The sequence below is a fragment of the Scyliorhinus canicula genome, chromosome 20 (genome assembly GCF_902713615.1).
Source record: "Scyliorhinus canicula chromosome 20, sScyCan1.1, whole genome shotgun sequence".
In the NCBI taxonomy this organism is placed as follows: Eukaryota; Metazoa; Chordata; class Chondrichthyes; order Carcharhiniformes; family Scyliorhinidae; genus Scyliorhinus; species Scyliorhinus canicula.
The window spans coordinates 90975832-90995943 of NC_052165.1; the positions used below are offsets into that span (position 1 = coordinate 90975832).

Here is a 20112-nt window from a genome sequence, read left to right on the forward strand (position 1 = left end):
ATTGGTGGGAGACTGGAGGACTGGGAAATCTTTAGGGGGCAACAGAAAGCTACTAAAAAAGCTATAAAGAGTAAGATAGATTATGAGAGTAAACTTGCTCAGAATATAAAAACAGACAGTAAAAGTTTCTACAAATATATAAAACAAAAAAGAGTGGCTAAGGTAAATATTGGTCCTTTAGAGGATGAAAAGGGAGATTTAATAATGGGAGATGAGGAAATGGCTGAGGAACTGAACAGGTTTCTTGGGTCGGTCTTCACAGTGGAAGACACAAATAACATGCCAGTGACTGATAGAAATAAGGCTATGACAGGTGAGGACCTTGAGAGGATTGTTATCACTAAGGAGGGAGTGATGGGCAAGCTAATGGGGCTAAAGGTAGACAAGTCTCCTGGCCCTGATGGAATGCATCCCAGAGTGCTAAAAGAGATGGCTAGGGAAATTGCAGATGCACTAGTGATAATTTACCCAAAATTCACTAGACTCTGGGGTGGTCCCAGCAGATTGGAAATTAGCAAACGTGACGCCACTGTTTAAAATAGGAGGTAGGCAGAGAGCAGGAAATTATAGGCCAGTGAGCTTAACGTCGGTAGTAGGGAAGATGCTGGAATCTATCTTCAAGGAAGAAATAGCGAGGCATCTGGATAGAAATTGGCCCATTGGGCAGACACAGCATGGGTTCATAAAGGGCAGGTCGTGCCTAACTAATTTAGTGGAATTTTTTGAGGACATTACCAGAGCTGTAGATAACGGGGAGCCGATGGATGTGGTATATCTGGATTTCCAGAAAGCCTTTGACAAGGTGCCACACAAAAGGTTGCTGCATGAGATAAAGATGCATGGCATTAAGGGTAAAGTAGTAGCATGGATAGAGGATTGGTTAATTAATAGAAAGCAAAGAGTGGGGATTAATGGGTCGTTCTCTGGTTGGCGATCAGTAGATAGTGGTGTCCCTCAGGGATCAGCAGCAACAGGGATAGCAACTGGGGCTGGTTTAGCTAACTGGGGCTGGTTTAGCTTACCAGGCTAAATCGCTGGCTTTTAAAGCAGACCAAGCAGGCCAGCAGCACGGTTCGATTCCCGTACAAGTCCTCCCCGGACAGGCGCCGGAATGCGGCGACTAGGGGCTTTTCACAGTAACTTCATTGAAGCCTACTCGTGACAATAAGTGATTTTCATTTTCATCAGTGTTGGGCCCACAATTGTTCACAATTTATACAGATGATTTGGAGTTGGGGACCAAGGGCAATGTGTCCAAGTTTGCAGACGACACTAAGATGAGAGGTAAAGCGAAAAGTGCAGAGGATACTGGAAGTCTGCAGAGGGATTTGGATAGGTTAAGTGAATGGGCTAGGGTATGGCAGATGGAATACAATGTTGACAAATGTGAGGTTATCCATTTTGGTAGGAATAACAGCAAACTGGATTATTATTTAAACGATAAAATATTAAAGCATGCCGCTGTGCAGAGAGACATGGGTGTGCTAGTGCATGAGTCACAGAAGGTTGGTTTACAGGTGCCACAGGTGATTAAGAAGGCAAATGGAATTTTATCCTTCATTGCTAGAGGGATGGAGTTTAAGACTAGGGAGGTTATGTTGCAATTGTATAAGGTGTTAGTGAGGCCGCACCTGGGGTATTGTGTTCAGTTTTGGTCTCCTTACCTGAGAAAGGACATACTGGCATTGGAGGGTGTGCAGAGGAGATTCACTAGGTTAATCCCAGAGCTGAAGGGGTTGGATTACGAGGAGAGGTTGAGTAGACTGTGACTGTACTTGTTGGAATTTAGAAGTATGAGGGGGGATCTTATAGAAACATATAAAATTATGAAGGGAATAGATAGGATAGATGCGGGCAGGTTGTTTCCACTGGCGGGTGACAGCAGAACTAGGGGGCATAGCCTCAAAATAAGGGGAAGTAGATTTAGGACTGAGTTTAGGAGGAACTTCTTCACCCAAAGGGTTGTGAATCTATGGAATTCCTTGCCCAGTGAAGCAGTTGAGGCTCCTTCATTTACATGTTTTTAAGGTAAAGATAGATAGTTTTTTTGAAGAATAAAGGGATTAAGGGTTATGGTGTTCGGGCTGGAAAGTGGAGCTGAGTCCACAAAAGATCAGCCGTGATCTCATTGAATGGCGGAGCAGGCTCGAGGGGCCAGATGGCCGACTCCTGCTCCTAGTTCTGATGTTCTTATGATCTTATGTTCATTGTATGTTTTAAAAAGGTTAACTTGAGTTCATAGAATGCACATTGTTTTGCTTTGCCCCACCTGTAGAGTGGGCCGTGTGCTCCCCATACCACAATCTATTAAAAGTTGTGGGTCGGGTGAACTCCATGATACACTTTGGGGTTCTCGAAACCCTGGCCCATAACAAATGTGACAACATACATACAGATTTGTGCCCTAGCCCCCATAACTAAACTATGCCCCGCAACCCTGCCAACTTAACTGGTGTCTAGCTTTCTGGCCTTATGGGCCCAAACGCTACTTCTAGGTGGTTTCCCAGATGGTACAGCAGGAGTGGAGGCGGCCTGCTGTGACTCCTGCCCTGTGACAAAGGGTCCCAGTTGGCGGGCGTCTCCTGGGGCGACCCGGCCTGCATGGGCCCAGCCGCTGCTCGGGTTACCCGGTGGCGTGGTGCCGCCCTGTTCTGCCCTGCTGCCCATCATATGCGCCATGGGCCGGAGTGGAGGAGGGGGAGTCCGAGTTGCTGCGGGGTTCCGGGACCTCCCCTGTGGGAGTCACCGGCACGGGCCCCATCACCTCCTCCTTCCTCGGGTGCCCGATGGCCCCTGGGACGGGGGTGAGAGCGGAGCTGCCCCCCCCCCCCTGACGCTGCCAGTCCTGGAGGCCCGCTCTGGTCTCGACCAGGGTCTGCATGCCCGCGGCCATGGGGCACAGGGAGTGGGCCATCTCCCTCTGCTACCCTGCGACCATGCCACCACCTTCTGGGTCTGTGACATTTCCCTCTGGGAATGGGCCGTCTCTCTCCATCTGCGCCATGCTGGCCAGCGCCCGGGCAATGCCGCCGACGTTCCCAGCCATGGCCTGCTGTGATTGGCCCACGCTCAGGAGCGCCGCTCTAATGTCCAGGTGGCTCTGGGTAAGGTCACCTGTGAGAGGGGAGCCCTGTCCTGGGCCTCGGCCAGTGCCTGCACAGATTGCCCCAGGCCTTGGACACGCATGGCCGAAACCCTCGCCCCCAATTCCACCACCCTGGCCGTCCTGAGGAGGTCGTGCCGTGACTTTTGGCACTGCTGTCCGGTCTGGACGGTGTTGCCCACGGCTGACCGTCTCTGACACAGCCTTTGACCCTCATTTGAACCAGTAAACGTGACCCTTTGACCCTCAGTTGAACTAGTAACTATGGCGCTTTGACCCTCAGCTGAACCATTAACCATGACCCTTTGATGCTCAGCTGAACCAGAAATCATGATCCACTCATGGTTACTGGCCAGGGTTAATGGTTCAACTGAGGGTCAAAGGGCCATGGTTACTAGTTCAACTGAGGGTCAAAGGGTCATGTTTACTGGTTCAAATGCGGGTCAAAGGGCCATGGTTTCTGTTTCAACTGAGGGTCAAAGGGTCATGGTTAATGGCTCAACTGAGGGTCAAAGGGCCATGGTTTCTGTTTCAACTGAGGGTCAAAGGGCCATAGTTTCTGTTACAACTGAGGGTCAAAGGGCATGATTAATGGTTCAACTGAAGGTCAAAGGGTCATGGTTAATGGCTCAACTGAGAGTCAAAGGGCCATGGTTTCTGTTTTAACTGAGGGTCAAAGGGCCATGGTTTCTGTTTCAACTGAGGGTCAAAGGGCCATGGTTAATGGTTCAACTGAGGGTCAAAGGGTCATGGTTAATGGTTCAACTGAGGGTCAAAGGGTCACATTTACTGGTTCAACTGAGGGTCAAAGGACCATGGTTACAGGTTCCATCTAGGATCAAAGGGTCATGAACTCTGGTTCAACAGCAGGAGTCAAGAGGTCACGGTTCTTGGTTCGATGGAAGGGGTCAAATCAAGATGGTCCCTGTTGGACTGAAGGGTTTCACAGAGCCAGGGTCCCAGGTTCGATTACCCGCTGGGTCACTGCCCTGTGTGGAGTCTGCACGTTCTCCCCGTGTCAGCGTGGGTTTCCTCCGGGTGCTCCGGTTTCCTCCCACAGTCCAAAGACGTGCAGGTTAGGTGGATTGGCCGTGATAAGTTGCCCTCAGTGTCCAAAAGATTAAGTCGGGGCTACTGGGATAGGGTGAAGGCGTGGGCTAAGATGGGGTGCTCTTTCCAAGGGGGGTCAAGGGGTCACGGTTCCTGGTTCGACGAAAGGGGTCAAAGGGGGTCAATGGGTCACAGTTTCCTGGTTCAACTGAAGGGGGTCAAAGGATCATGGTTTCTGATTCGACTGAAGGTGGTCAAGGGGTCAAGGGGTCACGGTTCCTGGGTCAACTGAAGGGGGTCATCAGGAGTACAGGAGAAAAAATAAAGATGGCGAACATGTTGGGAAGAGGGGGGAAGTGCAGGACGGGGGGCAAGCGCAGGACGGGGGCAAGCGCAGGACGGGGGGAAGCGCAGGACGGGGGGCAAGCGCAGGACGGGGGGAAGCGCAGGACCGGAAGGTTGGGGGGAGGGAGGGGGGGAACGGTTTGCCTCGTGGTCTGACCTCGCTATGAACCTGCCACAGGAAGCCATTTGTTTGCCAGAAGCTTCATTTGCAAACCGCGCCTGGGAGGGAGGGCCCCAAAGTTCAGAGAGAGAGAGAGAGGGGGGGAGGGAGGGAGAGGGAGAGGGAGGAGAGAGAGAGAGAGGGGGGGGGGGGAGGGGGAAGGAGGGAGAGGGAGGAGAGAGAGAAAGGGAGGGAGGGAGAGGGAGGAGAGAGAGAGAGGGGGGGAGGGGGAAGGAGGGAGAGGGAGGAGAGAGAGAAAGGGAGGGAGGGAGAGGGAGGAGAGAGAGGGAGGGGGAGGGAGAGAGAGGGAGGGGGAGGGAGGGAGAGGGAGGAGAGAGAGAGGGGGGAGGGGGAAGGAGGGAGAGGGAGGAGAGAGAAAGGGAGGGAGGGAGAGGGAGGAGAGAGAGGGAGGGGGAGGGAGGGAGAGGGAGGAGAGAGTGAGGGGGGAGGGGGAAGGAGGGAGAGGGAGGAGAGAGAGAGGGAGGGGGAGGGAGAGGGAGGAGAGAGAGAGGGGGGGAGGGGGAGGAGAGAGAGAGATGGAGGGGGAAGGAGAGAGAGGGAGGAGAAAAGAGGGGGAGGGAGGGAGGGGGAGGGAGTGAGGGAGGAGAGAGAGGGGGGAGGGAGAGGGGGGAGGGAGGGAAGGAGTGAGAGAGGGAATGAGGGGGTAGAGGGGGAGGGAGGGAGGTAAGGAGTGAGGGAGGGAGAGAGAGGGGGGAGGGAGAGTGGGGAGGGAGGGAAGGAGTGAGGGAGGGAATGAGGGGTAGAGGGGGAGGGAGGGAGGTAAGGAGTGAAGGAGAGAGAGAGAGGGAGGGAGGGGGTGAGGGAGAGAGGGTGAGAGAGGGAGGGAGGCAGGAAGGGAGGGAGAGAAGGAATAGAGAGGGGGTGAGGGAGGGAGGTCAAGGGAGAAAGAGGAGAGATGTGGAAGGGAGGGAGGGGGAAAGGAGAGGCCAGAGAAACAGAGCGAGTGAGTGTGAGAGAGAGAGACTGAGGAAGAGAGGGCAATTGGTGGAGGGAGGGAGAGAGAGAGAGATGGGTAGGGCAGAGACAGGGAGGCAGGGAGGGAATAAGGGGGTAGGGAACAGATTGGAAGGGGGAGAGTGAAATAGGGAGAGGAGAAAAAGGGAAAGAAAGGGTGGGAAGGAGACATAGGAAGAGGGAGAGAAAGGGAGATGGGAGGGAGAGAGGAAGGGATGGAGAAGAGTGGGAGAGCGTGAGAGTGACAGAGGGAGGAGAGAGAGGGAGGAGAGAGAGGGAGGGAGGGAAAGAGAGAGAGGGAAAGAAGGATGGAGGGAGGGAGGGAAGGAGAGGGAGGGAGGGTTAGAGGAAGAGAGTGAGAGAAGGAGGGTGGAAGTTGGAGAGGGATAGAGGGAAAGAGTGAATAACGGAGGGAGGGAGCTCTGCACAGTCAGAGGGTCAGTACTGAGGGAGTGCCGCACTGTCAGAGGGTCAGTACTGAGGGAGTGCTGCACTGTCAGAGGGTCAGTACTGAGGGAGGGCCGCACTGTCAGAGGGTCAGTACTGAGGGAGTGCCGCACTGTCAGAGGGTCAGTACTGAGGGAGTGCCGCACTGACAGAGGGTCAGTACTGAGGGAGTGCCGCACTGTCAGAGGGTCAGTACTGAGGGAGTGCCGCACTGTCAGAGGGTCAGTACTGAGGGAGTGCCGCACTGTCAGTGGGTCAGTACTGAGGGAGTCCCGCACTGTCAGAGGGTCAGTACTGAGGGAGTGCCGCACTGTCAGAGGGTCAGTGCTGAGGGAGTGCTGCACTGTCAGCGGGTCAGTACTGAGGGAGTGCCGCACTGTCAGAGGGTCAGTACTGAGGGTGTGCCGCACTGTCAGAGGGTCAGTACTGAGGGAGTGCCGCACTGTCAGAGGTCAGTACTGAGGGAATGCCGCACTGTCAGAGGGTCAGTGCTGAGGGAGCGCCGCACTGTCAGAGGGTCAGTACTGAGGGAGTGCCGCACTGTCAGAGGGTCAGTACTGAGGGAGTCCCGCACTGTCAGAGGGTCAGTACTGAGGGAGTGCTGCACTGTCAGAGGGTCAGTACTGAGGGAGTGCTGCACTGTCAGAGGGTCAGTACTGAGGGAGTGCCGCACTGTCAGAGGGTCAGTACTGAGGGAGTGCCGCACTGTCAGATGGTCAGTACTGAGGGAGTGCCGCACTGTCAGAGGGTCAGTACTGAGGGAGTGCGGCACTGTCAGAGGGTCAGTGCTGAGGGAGCGTCGCACTGTCAGAGGGTCAGTACTGAGGGAGCGTCGCACTGTCAGAGGGTCAGTACTGAGGGAGTGCGGCACTGTCAGAGGGTCAGTACTGAGGGAGTGCTGCACTGTCAGAGCGTCAGTACTGAGGGAGCGTCGCACTGTCAGAGGGTCAGTACTGAGGGAGTGCCGCACTGTCAGAGGGTCAGTACTGAGGGAGTGCCGCACTGTCAGAGGGTCAGTACTGAGGGAGTGCCGCACTGTCAGAGGGTCAGTACTGCGGGAGTGTCGCACTGTCAGAGGGTCAGTACTGTAACTTGTGTAGATTCAGCAATAACGAGTGATTAAGCATTGGGTAAGATGATTGATATGACTGATCCTATCAGCAGAGTGTTGCAGAACATCATTGAATTGCAACTCAACTTCAGAGAGATAACGTGGAACATTACACCAACTCAAACTTGCTCAAACTCAAACTTGAGGGTCAGTACTGAGGGAGTCAGTGCTGAGGGAGTGCCGCACTGTCAGAGGGTCAGTACTGAGGGAATGCCGCACTGTCAGAGGGTCAGTGCTGAGGGAGTGCCGCACTGTCAGAGGGTCAGTACTGAGGGAGTGCTGCACTGTCAGAGGGTCAGTACTAATGGAGTGCCGCACTGTCAGAGGGTCAGTACTGAGGGACCGCCGCACTGTCAGAGGGTCAGTACTGAGGGAGTGCCGTACTGAGGGTCAGTACTGAGGGAGTGCCGCACTGTCAGAGGGTCAGTACTGAGGGAGTGCCGCACTGTCAGAGGGTCAGTGCTGAGGGAGTGCCGCACTGTCAGAGGGTCAGTACTGAGGGAGTGCCGCACTGTCAGAGGGTCAGTACTGAGGGAGTGCCGCACTGTCAGAGGGTCAGTACTGAGGAAGTGCCGCACTGTCAGAGGGTCAGTGCTGAGGGAGTGCCGCACTGTCAGAGGGTCAGTGCTGAGGGAGTGCTGCACTGTCAGAGGGTCAGTACTGAGGGAGTGCCGCACTGTCAGAGGGTCAGTACTGAGGGAGTGCTGCACTGTCAGAGGGTCAGTGCTGAGGGAGTGCTGCACTGTCAGAGGGTCAGTACTGAGGGAGTTCCGAACTGTCAGTGGGTCAGTACTGAGGGAGTGCCGCACTGAGGGTCAGTACTGAGGGAGTGCCGCACTGTCAGAGGGTCAGTGCTGAGGGAGTGCTGCACTGTCAGAGAGTCAGTACTGAGGGAGTGCCGCACTGTCAGAGGGTCAGTACTGAGGCAGTGCCGCACTGTCAGAGGGTCAGTACTGAGGGAGTGCTGCACTGTCAGAGGGTCAGTACTGAGGGAGTGCCGCACTGTCAGAGGGTCAGTACTGAGGGAGTGCCGCACTGTCGGAGGGTCAGTACTGAGGGAGTGCTGCACTGTCAGAGGTTTAGTACTGAGGGAGCGTCGCACTGTCAGAGGGTCAGTACTGAGGGAGTGCGGCACTGTCAGAGGGTCAGTGCTGAGGGAGCGTCGCACTGTCAGAGGGTCAGTACTGAGGGAGTGCCGCACTGTCAGAGGGTCAGTACTACGGGAGTGCCGCACTGTCAGAGGGTCAGTGCTGAGGGAGCGTCGCACTGTCAGAGGGTCAGTACTGAGGGAGTGCTGCACTGTCAGAGGGTCCGTACTGAGGGAGTGCCGCACTGTCAGAGGGTCAGTACTGAGGGAGTGCCATACTGTCAGAGGGTCAGTACTGAGGGAGTGCTGCACTGTCAGAGGGTCCGTACTGAGGGAGTGCTGCACTGTCAGAGGGTCAGTACTGAGGGAGTGCTGCACTCGCAGAGGGTCAGTACTGAGGGAGTACTGCACTGTCAGAGGGTCAGTACTGAGGGAGTGCTGCACTGTCAGAGGGTCAGTGCTGAGGGAGTGCCGCACTGTCAGAGGGTCAGTGCTGAGGGAGTGCCGCACTGTCAGAGAGTCAGTACTGAGGGAGTGCTGCACTGTCAGTGGGTCAGTGCTGAGGGAGTGCCGCACTGTCAGAGGGTCAGTACTGAGGGAGTGCTGCACTGTCAGAGGGTCAGTGCTGAGGGAGTGCCGCACTGTCAGAGGGTCAGTACTGAGGGAGTGCCGCACTGTCAGAGAGTCAGTACTGAGGGAGTGCCGCACTGTCAGAGGGTCAGTACTGAGGGAGCGTCGCACTGTCAGAGGGTCAGTACTGTAACTTGTGTAGATTCAGCAATAACGAGTGATTAAGCATGGGGTAAGATGATTGATATGACTGATCCTATCAGCAGTGTTGCAGAACATCATTGAATTGCAACTCAACTTCAGAGAGATAACGTGTAACATTACACCAACTCAAACTTGCTGTCATCGGCCAAACGTTCAGAAGATGTAGGAACAGATGTCGGCCATTCGGCCCATTGAGTCTGCTCCGCCATTCTATCACGGCTGTTATTTCCCTCAGCTGTTACCCACAACGTTACAGAGCAAGAGCTGGATTGTGAAATCAGCCAGGCCATCTCCTCCCTGGAATACCTGTCCTGGGAGCGGGAGTCGGCAACTTCGCCTCCCGAGCCTAACCCCCTCAATGTGATCATTCCTGACCCCGTCGCGTCACTCCCCTCCCCCGAGCCAGACCCTGTCAACACTTCCACACCCACATCAACATGCAACCTGTTCGTACTCACCGCTTGGCTCAATGGGCTGGCAGGAGGAGTTGCTGGCACTGCATCTGTAAAGACTGCCAGGTCCTGTCTGGCTGGGAGCAGTGACAATAATCCTGAGGAGGCAATGTTAGACACAGCACAGTTAGACCCAGTATAGACTGTGTCTCTCTCTGTATCTCTCTGTCTCTCTTTATGTCTGTCTCTCTCTGTCTCTCTCTGTCTCTCTCTCTCTCTCTGTCTCTCTCTGTCTCTCTCTGTCTCTCTCTCTCTCTGTCTCTCTCTCTCTGTGTCTCTCCCTCTCTGTCTCTCTCCCTCTCTGTCTCTCTCTCTCTCTGCATCTACCTCATCCACTGGGGCAGCTTCACCCATCACCCCCTGTCCTACTCTATCCTCAATGACAAATCATTTTGTCGTTCTTGTACCCATTCTGCCGCTCACTGCTTTCACCCCATGGTCAGTAATTTGGTGAAACCCTCAACTCCACCGCAATTAAACTGTGGCTAATCCTCCCCCTCAACTCTACCTCAATCCAGCCTGTGGCTAATCCTCCGCCTCAACTCCACCTCAATCCAGCCTGTGGCTAATCCTCCCCCTCAACTCCACCTCAATCCAGCCTGTGGCTAATCCTCCCCCTCAACTCCACCTCAATCCAGCCTGTGGCCAATCCTCCCCCTCAACTCCACCTCAATCCAGCCTGTGGCTAATCCTCCCCCTCAACTCCACCTCAATCGAGCCTGTGGCTAATCCTCCTCCTCAACTCCACCTCAATCCAGCCTGTGGCTAATCCTCCCCCTCACTCCACCTCAATCCAGACTGTGGCTAATCCTCCCCCTCAACTCCACCTCAATCCAGCCTGTGGCTAATCCTCCCCCTCAACTCCACCTCAATCCAGCCTATGGCTAATCCTCCCCCTCAACTCCACTGCAATTAAGACTGTAGCTAATCCTCCCCCTCAACTCCACCTCAATTGATCCCGTGGCTAATCCTCCCCCTCAACTCCACCTCAATCCAGCCTGTGGCTAATCCTCCCCCTCACTCCACCTCAATCAAGCCTGTGGCTAATCCTCCCCCTCAACTCCACCTCAATCCAGCCTGTGGCTAATCCTCCCCCTCAACTCCACCTCAATCCAGCCTGTAGCTAATCCTCCCCCTCAACTCCACCGCAATTAAGCCTGTAGCTAATCCTCCCCCTCAACTCCACCTCAATTGATCCCGTGGCTAATCCTCCCCCTCAACTTCACCTCAATCCAGCCTGTGGCTAATCCTCCCCTTCAACTCCACCTCAATCCAGCCTGTGGCTAATCCTCTCCCTCAACCCCACCTCAATCAAGCCTGTGGCTAATCCTCCCCAACCCCACCTCAATTAAGCCTGTGGCTAATACTCCCCCTCAACTCCCCCTCAATTGAGCCCATGGCTAATCCTCCCCCTTAACTCCATCTCAATCCAGCCTGTGGCTAATCCTCCCCCTCAACTCCACCTCAATCCAGCCCGTGGCTAATCCTCCCCCTCAACTCCACCTCAATCCAGCCCGTGGCTAATCCTCTCCCTCAACTCCATCTCAATCCAGCCTGTGGCTAATCCTCCCCCTTAACTCCATCTCAATCCAGCCTGTGGCTAATCCTCCCCCTTAACTCCATCTCAATCCAGCCTGTGGCTAATCCTCTCCCTCAACTCCACCTCAATCCAGTTTGTGGCTAATACTCCCCCTCAACCCCATCTCAATCGAGCCGATTGCGAATCCTCCCCCTCAATTCCACCTCAATCGAGCCTGTGGCCAATCCTTCCCCTCATCCCCACCTCAATTGAGCCTGTGGCTAATCCTCCCCCTCAACCCCACCTCAATCCAGCCTGTGGCTAATCCTCCCCCCTCAATCCCACCTCAATCGAGCCTGTGGCTGATCCTATCCCTCAGCTCTGCCTCCCCATTCCTCCCTCAATTTCCCCCTCGGCGTCCAACCATCTATTTGATCTGGGATCTACTGCGCGACCCACAGCGCTCTGGGGGTGGGGGCGGAGGAGAGACTTCCAAAGATTCACAGCTCTCCGACCAAGAACATTTCCCTCTCGCCTCAGCCCAAAATGGCCGACCTCAGATCAGGCCGCGGGACGCTGTAGGTTTGGCGGCTGACTCACCAGTTTTCTGATTCACCTCGGAATTGCAGTACTTGCTGTCCGAAGGCCGCCTCGCCAGTGCCGGTGAATATTCCTGGGCTGTCCATGTCGATGTTGAAGCAGTGTGAGGTGATCAGGGCTACATGCAGAGGGGGGAGAGGAACATTGTTTACCAGGAGGTGGTGCGGGTGGGGGGGGGGGGGGTAGGTGAGGTAACATCGCTCGCCCTCCCCCCCCACTCCCTTTCGAGCGACAACCCGCAGAGGACACCCAGGAATGGTAGTCATGCCAACCCGAACATCTTACCATCAAATACTGAGCAGTCCGTCCGCGTTTGCAACAAGACGTGGGCAACAATCAGGCCACACAAGTGCCAGGCAAAGACCATCCCCAACCACTTTCCTCTTCATTCCATCGACTTGTATCATAAGACACTAAAACATCGGAGCAGATTTAGGCCATTCGGCCCATCGAGTCTGCTCTGCCATTCAATCATGGCTGATATTTTTCTCATTCCCATTCTCCTGCCTTCTCCCCTTATTAATCAAGAACCTATCTATCTGTGTCTCAGAGACACTCAGTGATTTGGCCTCCACAGCCTTCTGCGGCAAAGAGTTCCACAGATTCACCACCCTCTGGCTGAAGAAATTCCTCCTCATCTCTGTTTTAAAGGATCGTCCCTTTAGTCTGAGATGGTGTCCACTGCCTATAGTTTTTCCGACAAGTGGAAACATCCTCTCCACGTCCACTCTATCCAGGCCTCGCAGTATCCTGTATGTTTCAATAAGATCCACCCTCATCCTTCTAAACTCCAACGAGTACAGACCCAGAGTACTCAACCGTTCCTCATACGACAAGCTCTTCATTCCAGGGTCCATTCTTGTGAACCTCCTCTGGTCCCTTTCCAAGGCCAACACATCCTTCCTTAGATACGGGACCCAAAACTGCTCACAATACTCCAAACGGGGTCTGATCAGAGCCTTATACAGCCTCAGAAGTACATCCCTGGTCTTGTATTCTAGCCCTCTCGACATGAATGCTAACATTGCATTTGCCTTCCTCACTGCCGACTGAACCTGCACGTTAACCTTAAGAGAATCGTGAACAAGGACTCCCAAGTCCCTTTGTGCTTCTGATTTCCTAAGCATTTCTCATATCGTCTTCAAAGCCTCTCATGTGTCACTTTGCCAACTGCCTTTTGGAAATCCATATGCTCAGCATCCACCACAATGGCCATCTCCGACAAGAGAGAATCTAACCATCGCCCCTTGATATTTGAAGGCATTCCCATCGCTGAATCCCCCACAATCAACATCCTGGGGGTTCCCATTGATCAGAAACTGAACTGGACCCAGCCATATAAACACTGCGGCTCCCAGAGCAGGTCAGAGGCTGGGAATCCTGCGGAGAGTAACTCACCTCCTGACTCCCCCCCAAAGCCTGTCCACCATCTACAAGGACACAAGTCAGGAGTGTGATGGGACCCTCTCCACTTGCCTGGATGGGTGCGGCTCCCAACAACACTCGAGAAGCTCCACACCATCCAGGACAAAGCAGCTCCCGCTCGATCGACACGCTAACCCCCACCTTCCACATCCGCTCCCTCCCCCACCGACGCACAGCGGCAGCCGTGTGTCCCGTCTACAAGATGCACGGCAGCCACTCGCCGAGGCTCCTTCGACAGCACCTTCTAAACCCACCACCTCTCCCACCGAGAGGGACAAGGGGCAGCAGAGGCACGGGGAACACCCACCGCCTGCAAGTCCCCCCTCCGAGCCCCCCTCCCCCCCTCACACCATTCCTTCACCGTCGCTGGGTCAGAGTCTTGGAGCCCCCTCCCTAACAGCACAGTGGGTGTACCTACTCCACATGGGACTGCTGCAGTGCACGATGGCGGCTCACCCACCATATTCCCAAGGGGGCAATTCGGGATGGGGAATAAATACTGGGCCTGATCAACATCCCGTCAAAGAATAAAGAAAATGTGCAAAAGAAAAAGGCTCACGGGATCATTCTGTGCACAAATTGGGTGCCACTTTCAAACAGTGGAAAAGTGCATCAGCTCAGCACCTGAGGACCTGAGTCTTGATGACAGGAGCGACACTTCACTGCAACTTCTCGCCTCACCTCCCTCAGGACAACCTCAAGATCGGCGGACTCGCCCAACAAGTTATACCGCAGGAGAAAAGGGAGAATGAATGGTCGGCAGGTTGTCAGAATGACTGGCCCGGGGGGGTTGTTGCAACAGTGCAGAAAGCAATGAGGCGATCGACAGACCTCCACAGTGCACCCACCCTACCCCCCCCCACCCCTCCCTCCCTCCCCCACACCCACCAGCTCCAGATTCCAGGGCTGAGCGCCACGGGACGAATAACCCTGAGTGCGCCCGCAGCCACATCAGCGACCGAGTGAGGGAAATCAGTCAGAATTGAGGCATACACACTCAATGCGACCTACAATGGTCAGCTGGGGCCCAGCCTCTGCAAACAAAAGTGACATGATCAAGCCTGGGTATTTTTTTTTTGGGGTCTCCGTTGCGGGGTGGGGGGGGCGCTGCGGGGGAGCTGAAATTTATTTTGACAACGCCCCACCTTTCCGCAAAATTATTTCAGCGCGTCGCCATCTCAGCTGATCACAAGCCGGGATGCGTAAAAATCAAAAAGTGTCTCTTTTCCAATTTATCTGCTCAACTGTCCGCCGCAGCATTCGCAAGGATTCGACCCAACCGGGATGCACAGGGAGCAGTCCTGGATACCCACACTTCAAGCAAGGATACATTAACCCGGAGCAGAGCGTCGATCGACCGAGACCGCACATAAACTCAGAGGGTTAGTTGACGACTTGCGATTCAACACAAACTTGGGTCGTATTGCCCGGAATTTGAAAGTTTAAGGAGCAATTTCATCGAAGATTTCAGGATATCTAAGGGAACTGATCGGGGAGCGGCAGAGAGGGAGGGTAACTATTTACCCTGGTTGAGGAGACTAGGGCGAGAAAGGAGGTTGAGGAGACTAGGGCGAGGGAGGAGCGGATAAATTGAGACGCAGGAGAGAGGCATGAGGAAACATATCTTTGCAGAGACACATTTGAAACTCTCTCTCTCCCACACACGGCAATAGGGCGGACGAGGGTCGATGGAGCTTACTCGCAGATCGGCCAGGCGAGTGGAGTTGGTGAGAAACAGTCTCTCACCGCAGAACGCCCTTCCTCCTGTTCCAAACTAGGCTTCACAAGCGCGTGGGTGTAAAGAACTGAGCAGCGTCTGGAGACTCAGACATCAGTGAATGGCAGTGACGATCTCAAAGTAACAGAAAAGGCAGCGCTATCTTTGTCACAATCAGTAACAGAGGCAAACAAATTATGTTCCTGCCATCTCATTCAGCTTCAACAACACTTTCCATCTGCAACCCCCTCCAGCCTCTACACGCCTCCCAATCTCTGTAACCTCCTCAAGCCCCCTACAGCCCTCCCTATCTCTGTAACCTCCTCAAGCCCCCTACAGCCCTCCCTATCTCTGTAACCTCCTCAAGCCTCCTACAGCCCTCCCTATCTCTGATATATCCTCCAGTCCCTACAACCCTCCCTACCTCTGTAACCTCCACCAGCCCCTACAGCCCTCCCTATCTCTGTGACCAACAGCCCTCCCTATCTCTGTGACCCCCTCCACACACTACACGCCTCCATATCTCTGTAACCTCCTCCAGACCCCTACAGCCCTCCCTATCTCTGAAAACTCCTCCAGCCCCTACAAGCCTCCCTATCTTTGTAACCTCCTCCAGCCCCAACAACACTCCCTATCTCTGTAACCTCCTCCAGCCCCTACAACCCTCCCTCTCTCTGTAACCTCCTCCAGCCCCGACAACCCTCCCTATCTCTGTGACCTCCAGCCCCTACAGCCCTCCCTATCTCTGTGACCACCTCCAGCCACTACACGCCTCCCTATCTCTGTAACCTCCTCCAGACCACTACATCCCTCCCAATCTCTGCAAACTCCTCCAGCCCCTACAACACTCCCTATCTTTGTAACCTCCTCCAGCCCCAACAACGCTCCCTATCTGTAACCTCCTCCAGCCCCTACAACCCTCCCTATCTCTGTAACCTCCCCCAGCCACAACAACCCTCACTATCTCTGTAACCCTCCTCCACCCAATACAGCCCTCCCCATCTCCGTAACCTCCTCCAGCCCCTACAACTCTCCCTATCTCTGTAACCACCTTCAGCCCCTACAACCCTCCCTATCTCTGTAATCTCCACCAGCCCCTAAAACCCTCCTCCAGTCCCTACAACCCTCCCCATCTCTGTAACCTCCTCCAGCACCTACAACCCTCCCTATCTCTGAAACCTTCCCCAGCCCCTGCAGTACTCCCTATCTCTGTAACCTGCTCCACCCCCTACATTCCTCCATAAGTCTGTAACCTCCTCCAGACCCCACAACCCGTCCTGTCTTTGTAATCTCCTACAGTCCCTACAACTCTCACTATCTCAGTGACCTCCTCCAGCCCCTACAACCCGCGCTATCTCGGTAACCTCCTCCAGTCCCTACACACCTCCCCATCTCTGTAACCTTCTCCAGCCCCTACACCCCTCCCTATCTCTGTAACCTCCTCCAGCCCCTACATTCCTCCATAACTCTGTAAACTCCTCCAGTCCCGACACCCCTCCCCATCTCTGTAACCTTCTCCAGCCCCTACAACCCTTCCTATCTCTGTAACCTACTCGAGCGCCTACAACCCTCCCTATCTCTGTAACCTCCTCCAGCCCCTCCACCCCTCCCTATCTCTGTAACCTCCTCGAGTGCCTACATACCTCCCTATGTAACATCCTCCAGCACCTACAACCCTCCCTATCTCTGTAACCTCCTCCAGCCCCTACATCTCTCCCTATGTCTGTAACCTCCTCCAGTCCCTACAACCCTCCCTATCTCTGAAACCTTCCCCAGCCCCTGCAATACTCCCTATCTCTGTAACCTGCTCCACCCCCTACATTCCTCCATAAGTCTGTAACCTCCTCCAGACCCCACAACCAGTCCTGTCTCTGTAATCTCCTACAGTCCCTACAACTCTCACTATCTCTGTGACCTCCAGCCCCTACAACCCTCCCTATCTCTGTAACCTCCTCCAGTCCCTACACACCTCCCCATCTCAGTACCCTTCTCCAGCCCCTACACCCCTCCCTATCTCTGTAACCTCCTCCAGCCCCTACATTCCTCCATAACTCTGTAACCTCCTCCAGTCCCTAAACCCCTCCCCATCTCTGTAACCTTCTCCAGCCCCTACAACCCTCCCTATCTCTGTAACCTACTCGAGCGCCTACAACCCTCCCTATCTCTGTAACCTCCTCCAGCCCCTACACACCTCCCTATCTCTGTAATCTCCTCCAGCCCCTACATTCCTCCATAACTCTGTAACCTCTTCCAGTCCCTAAATACCTCCCAATGTAACATCCTCCAGCACCTACAACTCTCCCTATATTTGTAACCTCCTCCAGCCCCTACAACCCTCCCTATCTCTGTAACCTCCTCCAGTCCCGACACACCTCCCCATCTCTGTAACCTTCTCCAGCCCCTACACCCCTCCCTATCTCTGTAACCTCCTCCAGCCCCTACATTCCACCATAACTCTGTAACCTCCTCCAGTCCCTACACCCCTCCCCATCTCTGTAACCTTCTCCAGCCCCTACAACCCACCCTATCTCTGTAACCTACTCGAGCGCCTACACCCCTCCCTATCTCTGTAACTTCCTCCAGCCCCTACATTCCTCCATAACTCTGTAACCTCTTCCAGTCCCGACAACCCTCCCTATCTCTGTAACCTCCTTGAGTGCCTACATACCTCCCTATGTAACATCCTCCAGCACCTACAACCCTCCCTATCTCTGTAACCACCTCCAGCCCCTACATCTCTCCCTATGTCTGTAACCTCCTCCAGTCCCTACAACCCTCCCTATCTCTGAAACATTCCCCAGCCCCTGCAATACTCCCTATCTCTGTAACCTGTTCCACCCCCTACATTCCTCCATAACTCTGTAACCTCCTCCAGTCCCTACACCCCTCCCCATGTCTGTAACCTTCTCCAGTCCCTACACCCCTCCCCATGTCTGTAACCTTTTCCAGCCCCTACAACCCTCCCTCTCTCTGTAACCTACTCGAGCACCAACAACCCTCCCTATCTCTGTAACCTCCTCCAGCCCCTACATCTCTCCCTATGTCTGTAACCTCCTCCAGTCCCTACAACCCTCCCTATCTCTGTAACCTCCTCCAGGCCCTACAGCCCTCCCTATCTCTGTAACCTCCTCCAGCCGCTACACCTCTCCCTATCTCTGTAACCACCTCCAGCCGCTACACCTCTCCCTATCTCTGTAACCTCCTCCAGCCCCTACACCGCTCCCTATCTCTGTAATCTCCACCAGCCCCTAAAACCCTCCTCCAGTCCCTACAACCCTCCCCATCTCTGTAACCTCCTCCAGCACCTACAACCCTCCCTATCTCTGAAACCTTCCCCAGCCCCTGCAATACTCCCTATCTCTTTAACCTGCTCCACCCCCTACATTCCTCCATAAGTCTGTAACCTCCTCCAGACCCCACAACCCGTCCAGTCTTTGTAATCTCCTACAGTCCCTACAACTCTCACTATCTCTGTGACCTCCTCCAGCCCCTACAACCCTCCCTATCTCGGTAACCTCTTCCAGTCCCTACACACCTCCCCATCTCTGTAACCTTCTCCAGCCCCTACACCCCTCCCTATCTCTGTAACCTCCTCCAGCCCCTACATTCCTCCATAACTCTGTAATCTCCTCCAGTCCCGACACCCCTCCCCATCTCTGTAACCTTCTTCAGCCCCTACAACCCTCCCTATCTCTGTAAACTACTCGAGCGCCTACAACCCTCCCTATCTCTGTAACCTCCTCCAGCCCCTACACCCCTCCCTATCTCTGTAACCTCCTCGAGTGCCTACATACCTCCCTATGTAACATCCTCCAGCACCTACAACCCTCCCTATCTCTGTAACCTCCTCCAGCCCCTACATTCCTCCATAAGTCTGTAACCTCCTCCAGTCCCTACAACCCTCCCTATCTCTGAAACCTTCCCAGCCCCTGCATACCTCCCTATCTCATGTAACCTGCTCCACCCCCTACATTCCTCCATAAGTCTGTACCCCCTCCAGAACCCACAACACAGTCCTTCTCTGTAATCTCCTACAGTCCCTACAACTCTCACTATCCTCTGTGACCCTCCAGCCCCTACAACCCTCCCTATCTCTGTAACCTCCTCCAGTCCCTACACACCTCCCCATCTCAGTAACCTTCTCCAGCCCCTACACCCCTCCCTATCTCTGTAACCTCCTCCAGCCCCTACATTCCTCCATAACTCTGTAACCTCCTCCAGTCCCTAAACCCCTCCCCATCTCTGTAACCTTCTCCAGCCCCTACAACCCTCCCTATCTCTGTAACCTACTCGAGCGCCTACAACCCTCCCTATCTCTGTAACCTCCTCCAGCCCCTACACACCTCCCTATCTCTGTAATCTCCTCCAGCCCCTACATTCCTCCATAACTCTGTAACCTCTTCCAGTCCCTACATACCTCCCAATGTAACATACTCCAGCACCTACAACCCTCCCTATCTTTGTAACCTCCTCCAGCCCCTACAACCCTCCCTATCTCTGTAACCTCCTCCAGTCCCGACACACCTCCCCATCTCTGTAACCTTCTCCAGCCCCTACACCCCTCCCTATCTCTGTAACCTCCTCCAGCCCCTACATTCCACCATAACTCTGTAACCTCCTCCAGTCCCTACACCCTCCCCATCTCTGTAACCTTCTCCAGCCCCTACAACCCACCCTATCTCTGTAACCTACTCGAGCGCCTACACCCCTCCCTATCTCTGTAACTTCCTCCAGCCCCTACATTCCTCCATAACTCTGTAACCTCTTCCAGTCCCGACAACCCTCCCTATCTCTGTAACCTCCTTGAGTGCCTACATACCTCCCTATGTAACATCCTCCAGCACCTACAACCCTCCCTATCTCTGTAACCACCTCCAGCCCCTACATCTCTCCCTATGTCTGTAACCTCCTCCAGTCCCTACAACCCTCCCTATCTCTGAAACATTCCCCAGCCCCTGCAATACTCCCTATCTCTGTAACCTGTTCCACCCCCTACATTCCTCCATAACTCTGTAACCTCCAGTCCCTACACCCCTCCCCATGTCTGTAACCTTCTCCAGTCCCTACACCCCTCCCCATGTCTGTAACCTTCTCCAGCCCCTACAACCCTCCCTCTCTCTGTAACCTACTCGAGCACCAACATCCCTCCCTATCTCTGTAACCTCCTCCAGCCCCTACATCTCTCCCTATGTCTGTAACCTCCTCCAGTCCCTACAACCCTCCCTATCTCTGTAACCTCCTCCAGGCCCTACAGCCCTCCCTATCTCTGTAACCTCCTCCAGCCGCTACACCTCTCCCTATCTCTGTAACCTCCTCCAGCCGCTACACCTCTCCCTATCTCTGTAAC

The 20112-nt window shown here is 54.5% G+C and overlaps 1 protein-coding gene across 1 annotated transcript in view; it reads right to left on the reverse strand.

Moving 5' to 3' along the window:
* The window catches only part of LOC119955131 (integrin alpha-M-like), a 57042-nt gene that overhangs the window by 19923 nt on the left and 17007 nt on the right, over positions 1-20112 (reverse strand). Inside the window, exons 2-3 of the mRNA XM_038781035.1 lie at positions 11624-11741; positions 9511-9602 (exon numbers count right to left, since the gene is read on the reverse strand). Coding sequence (XP_038636963.1) covers positions 9511-9602; positions 11624-11741 — 210 coding nt within the window. The remainder of the gene's footprint in view (positions 1-9510; positions 9603-11623; positions 11742-20112) is intronic.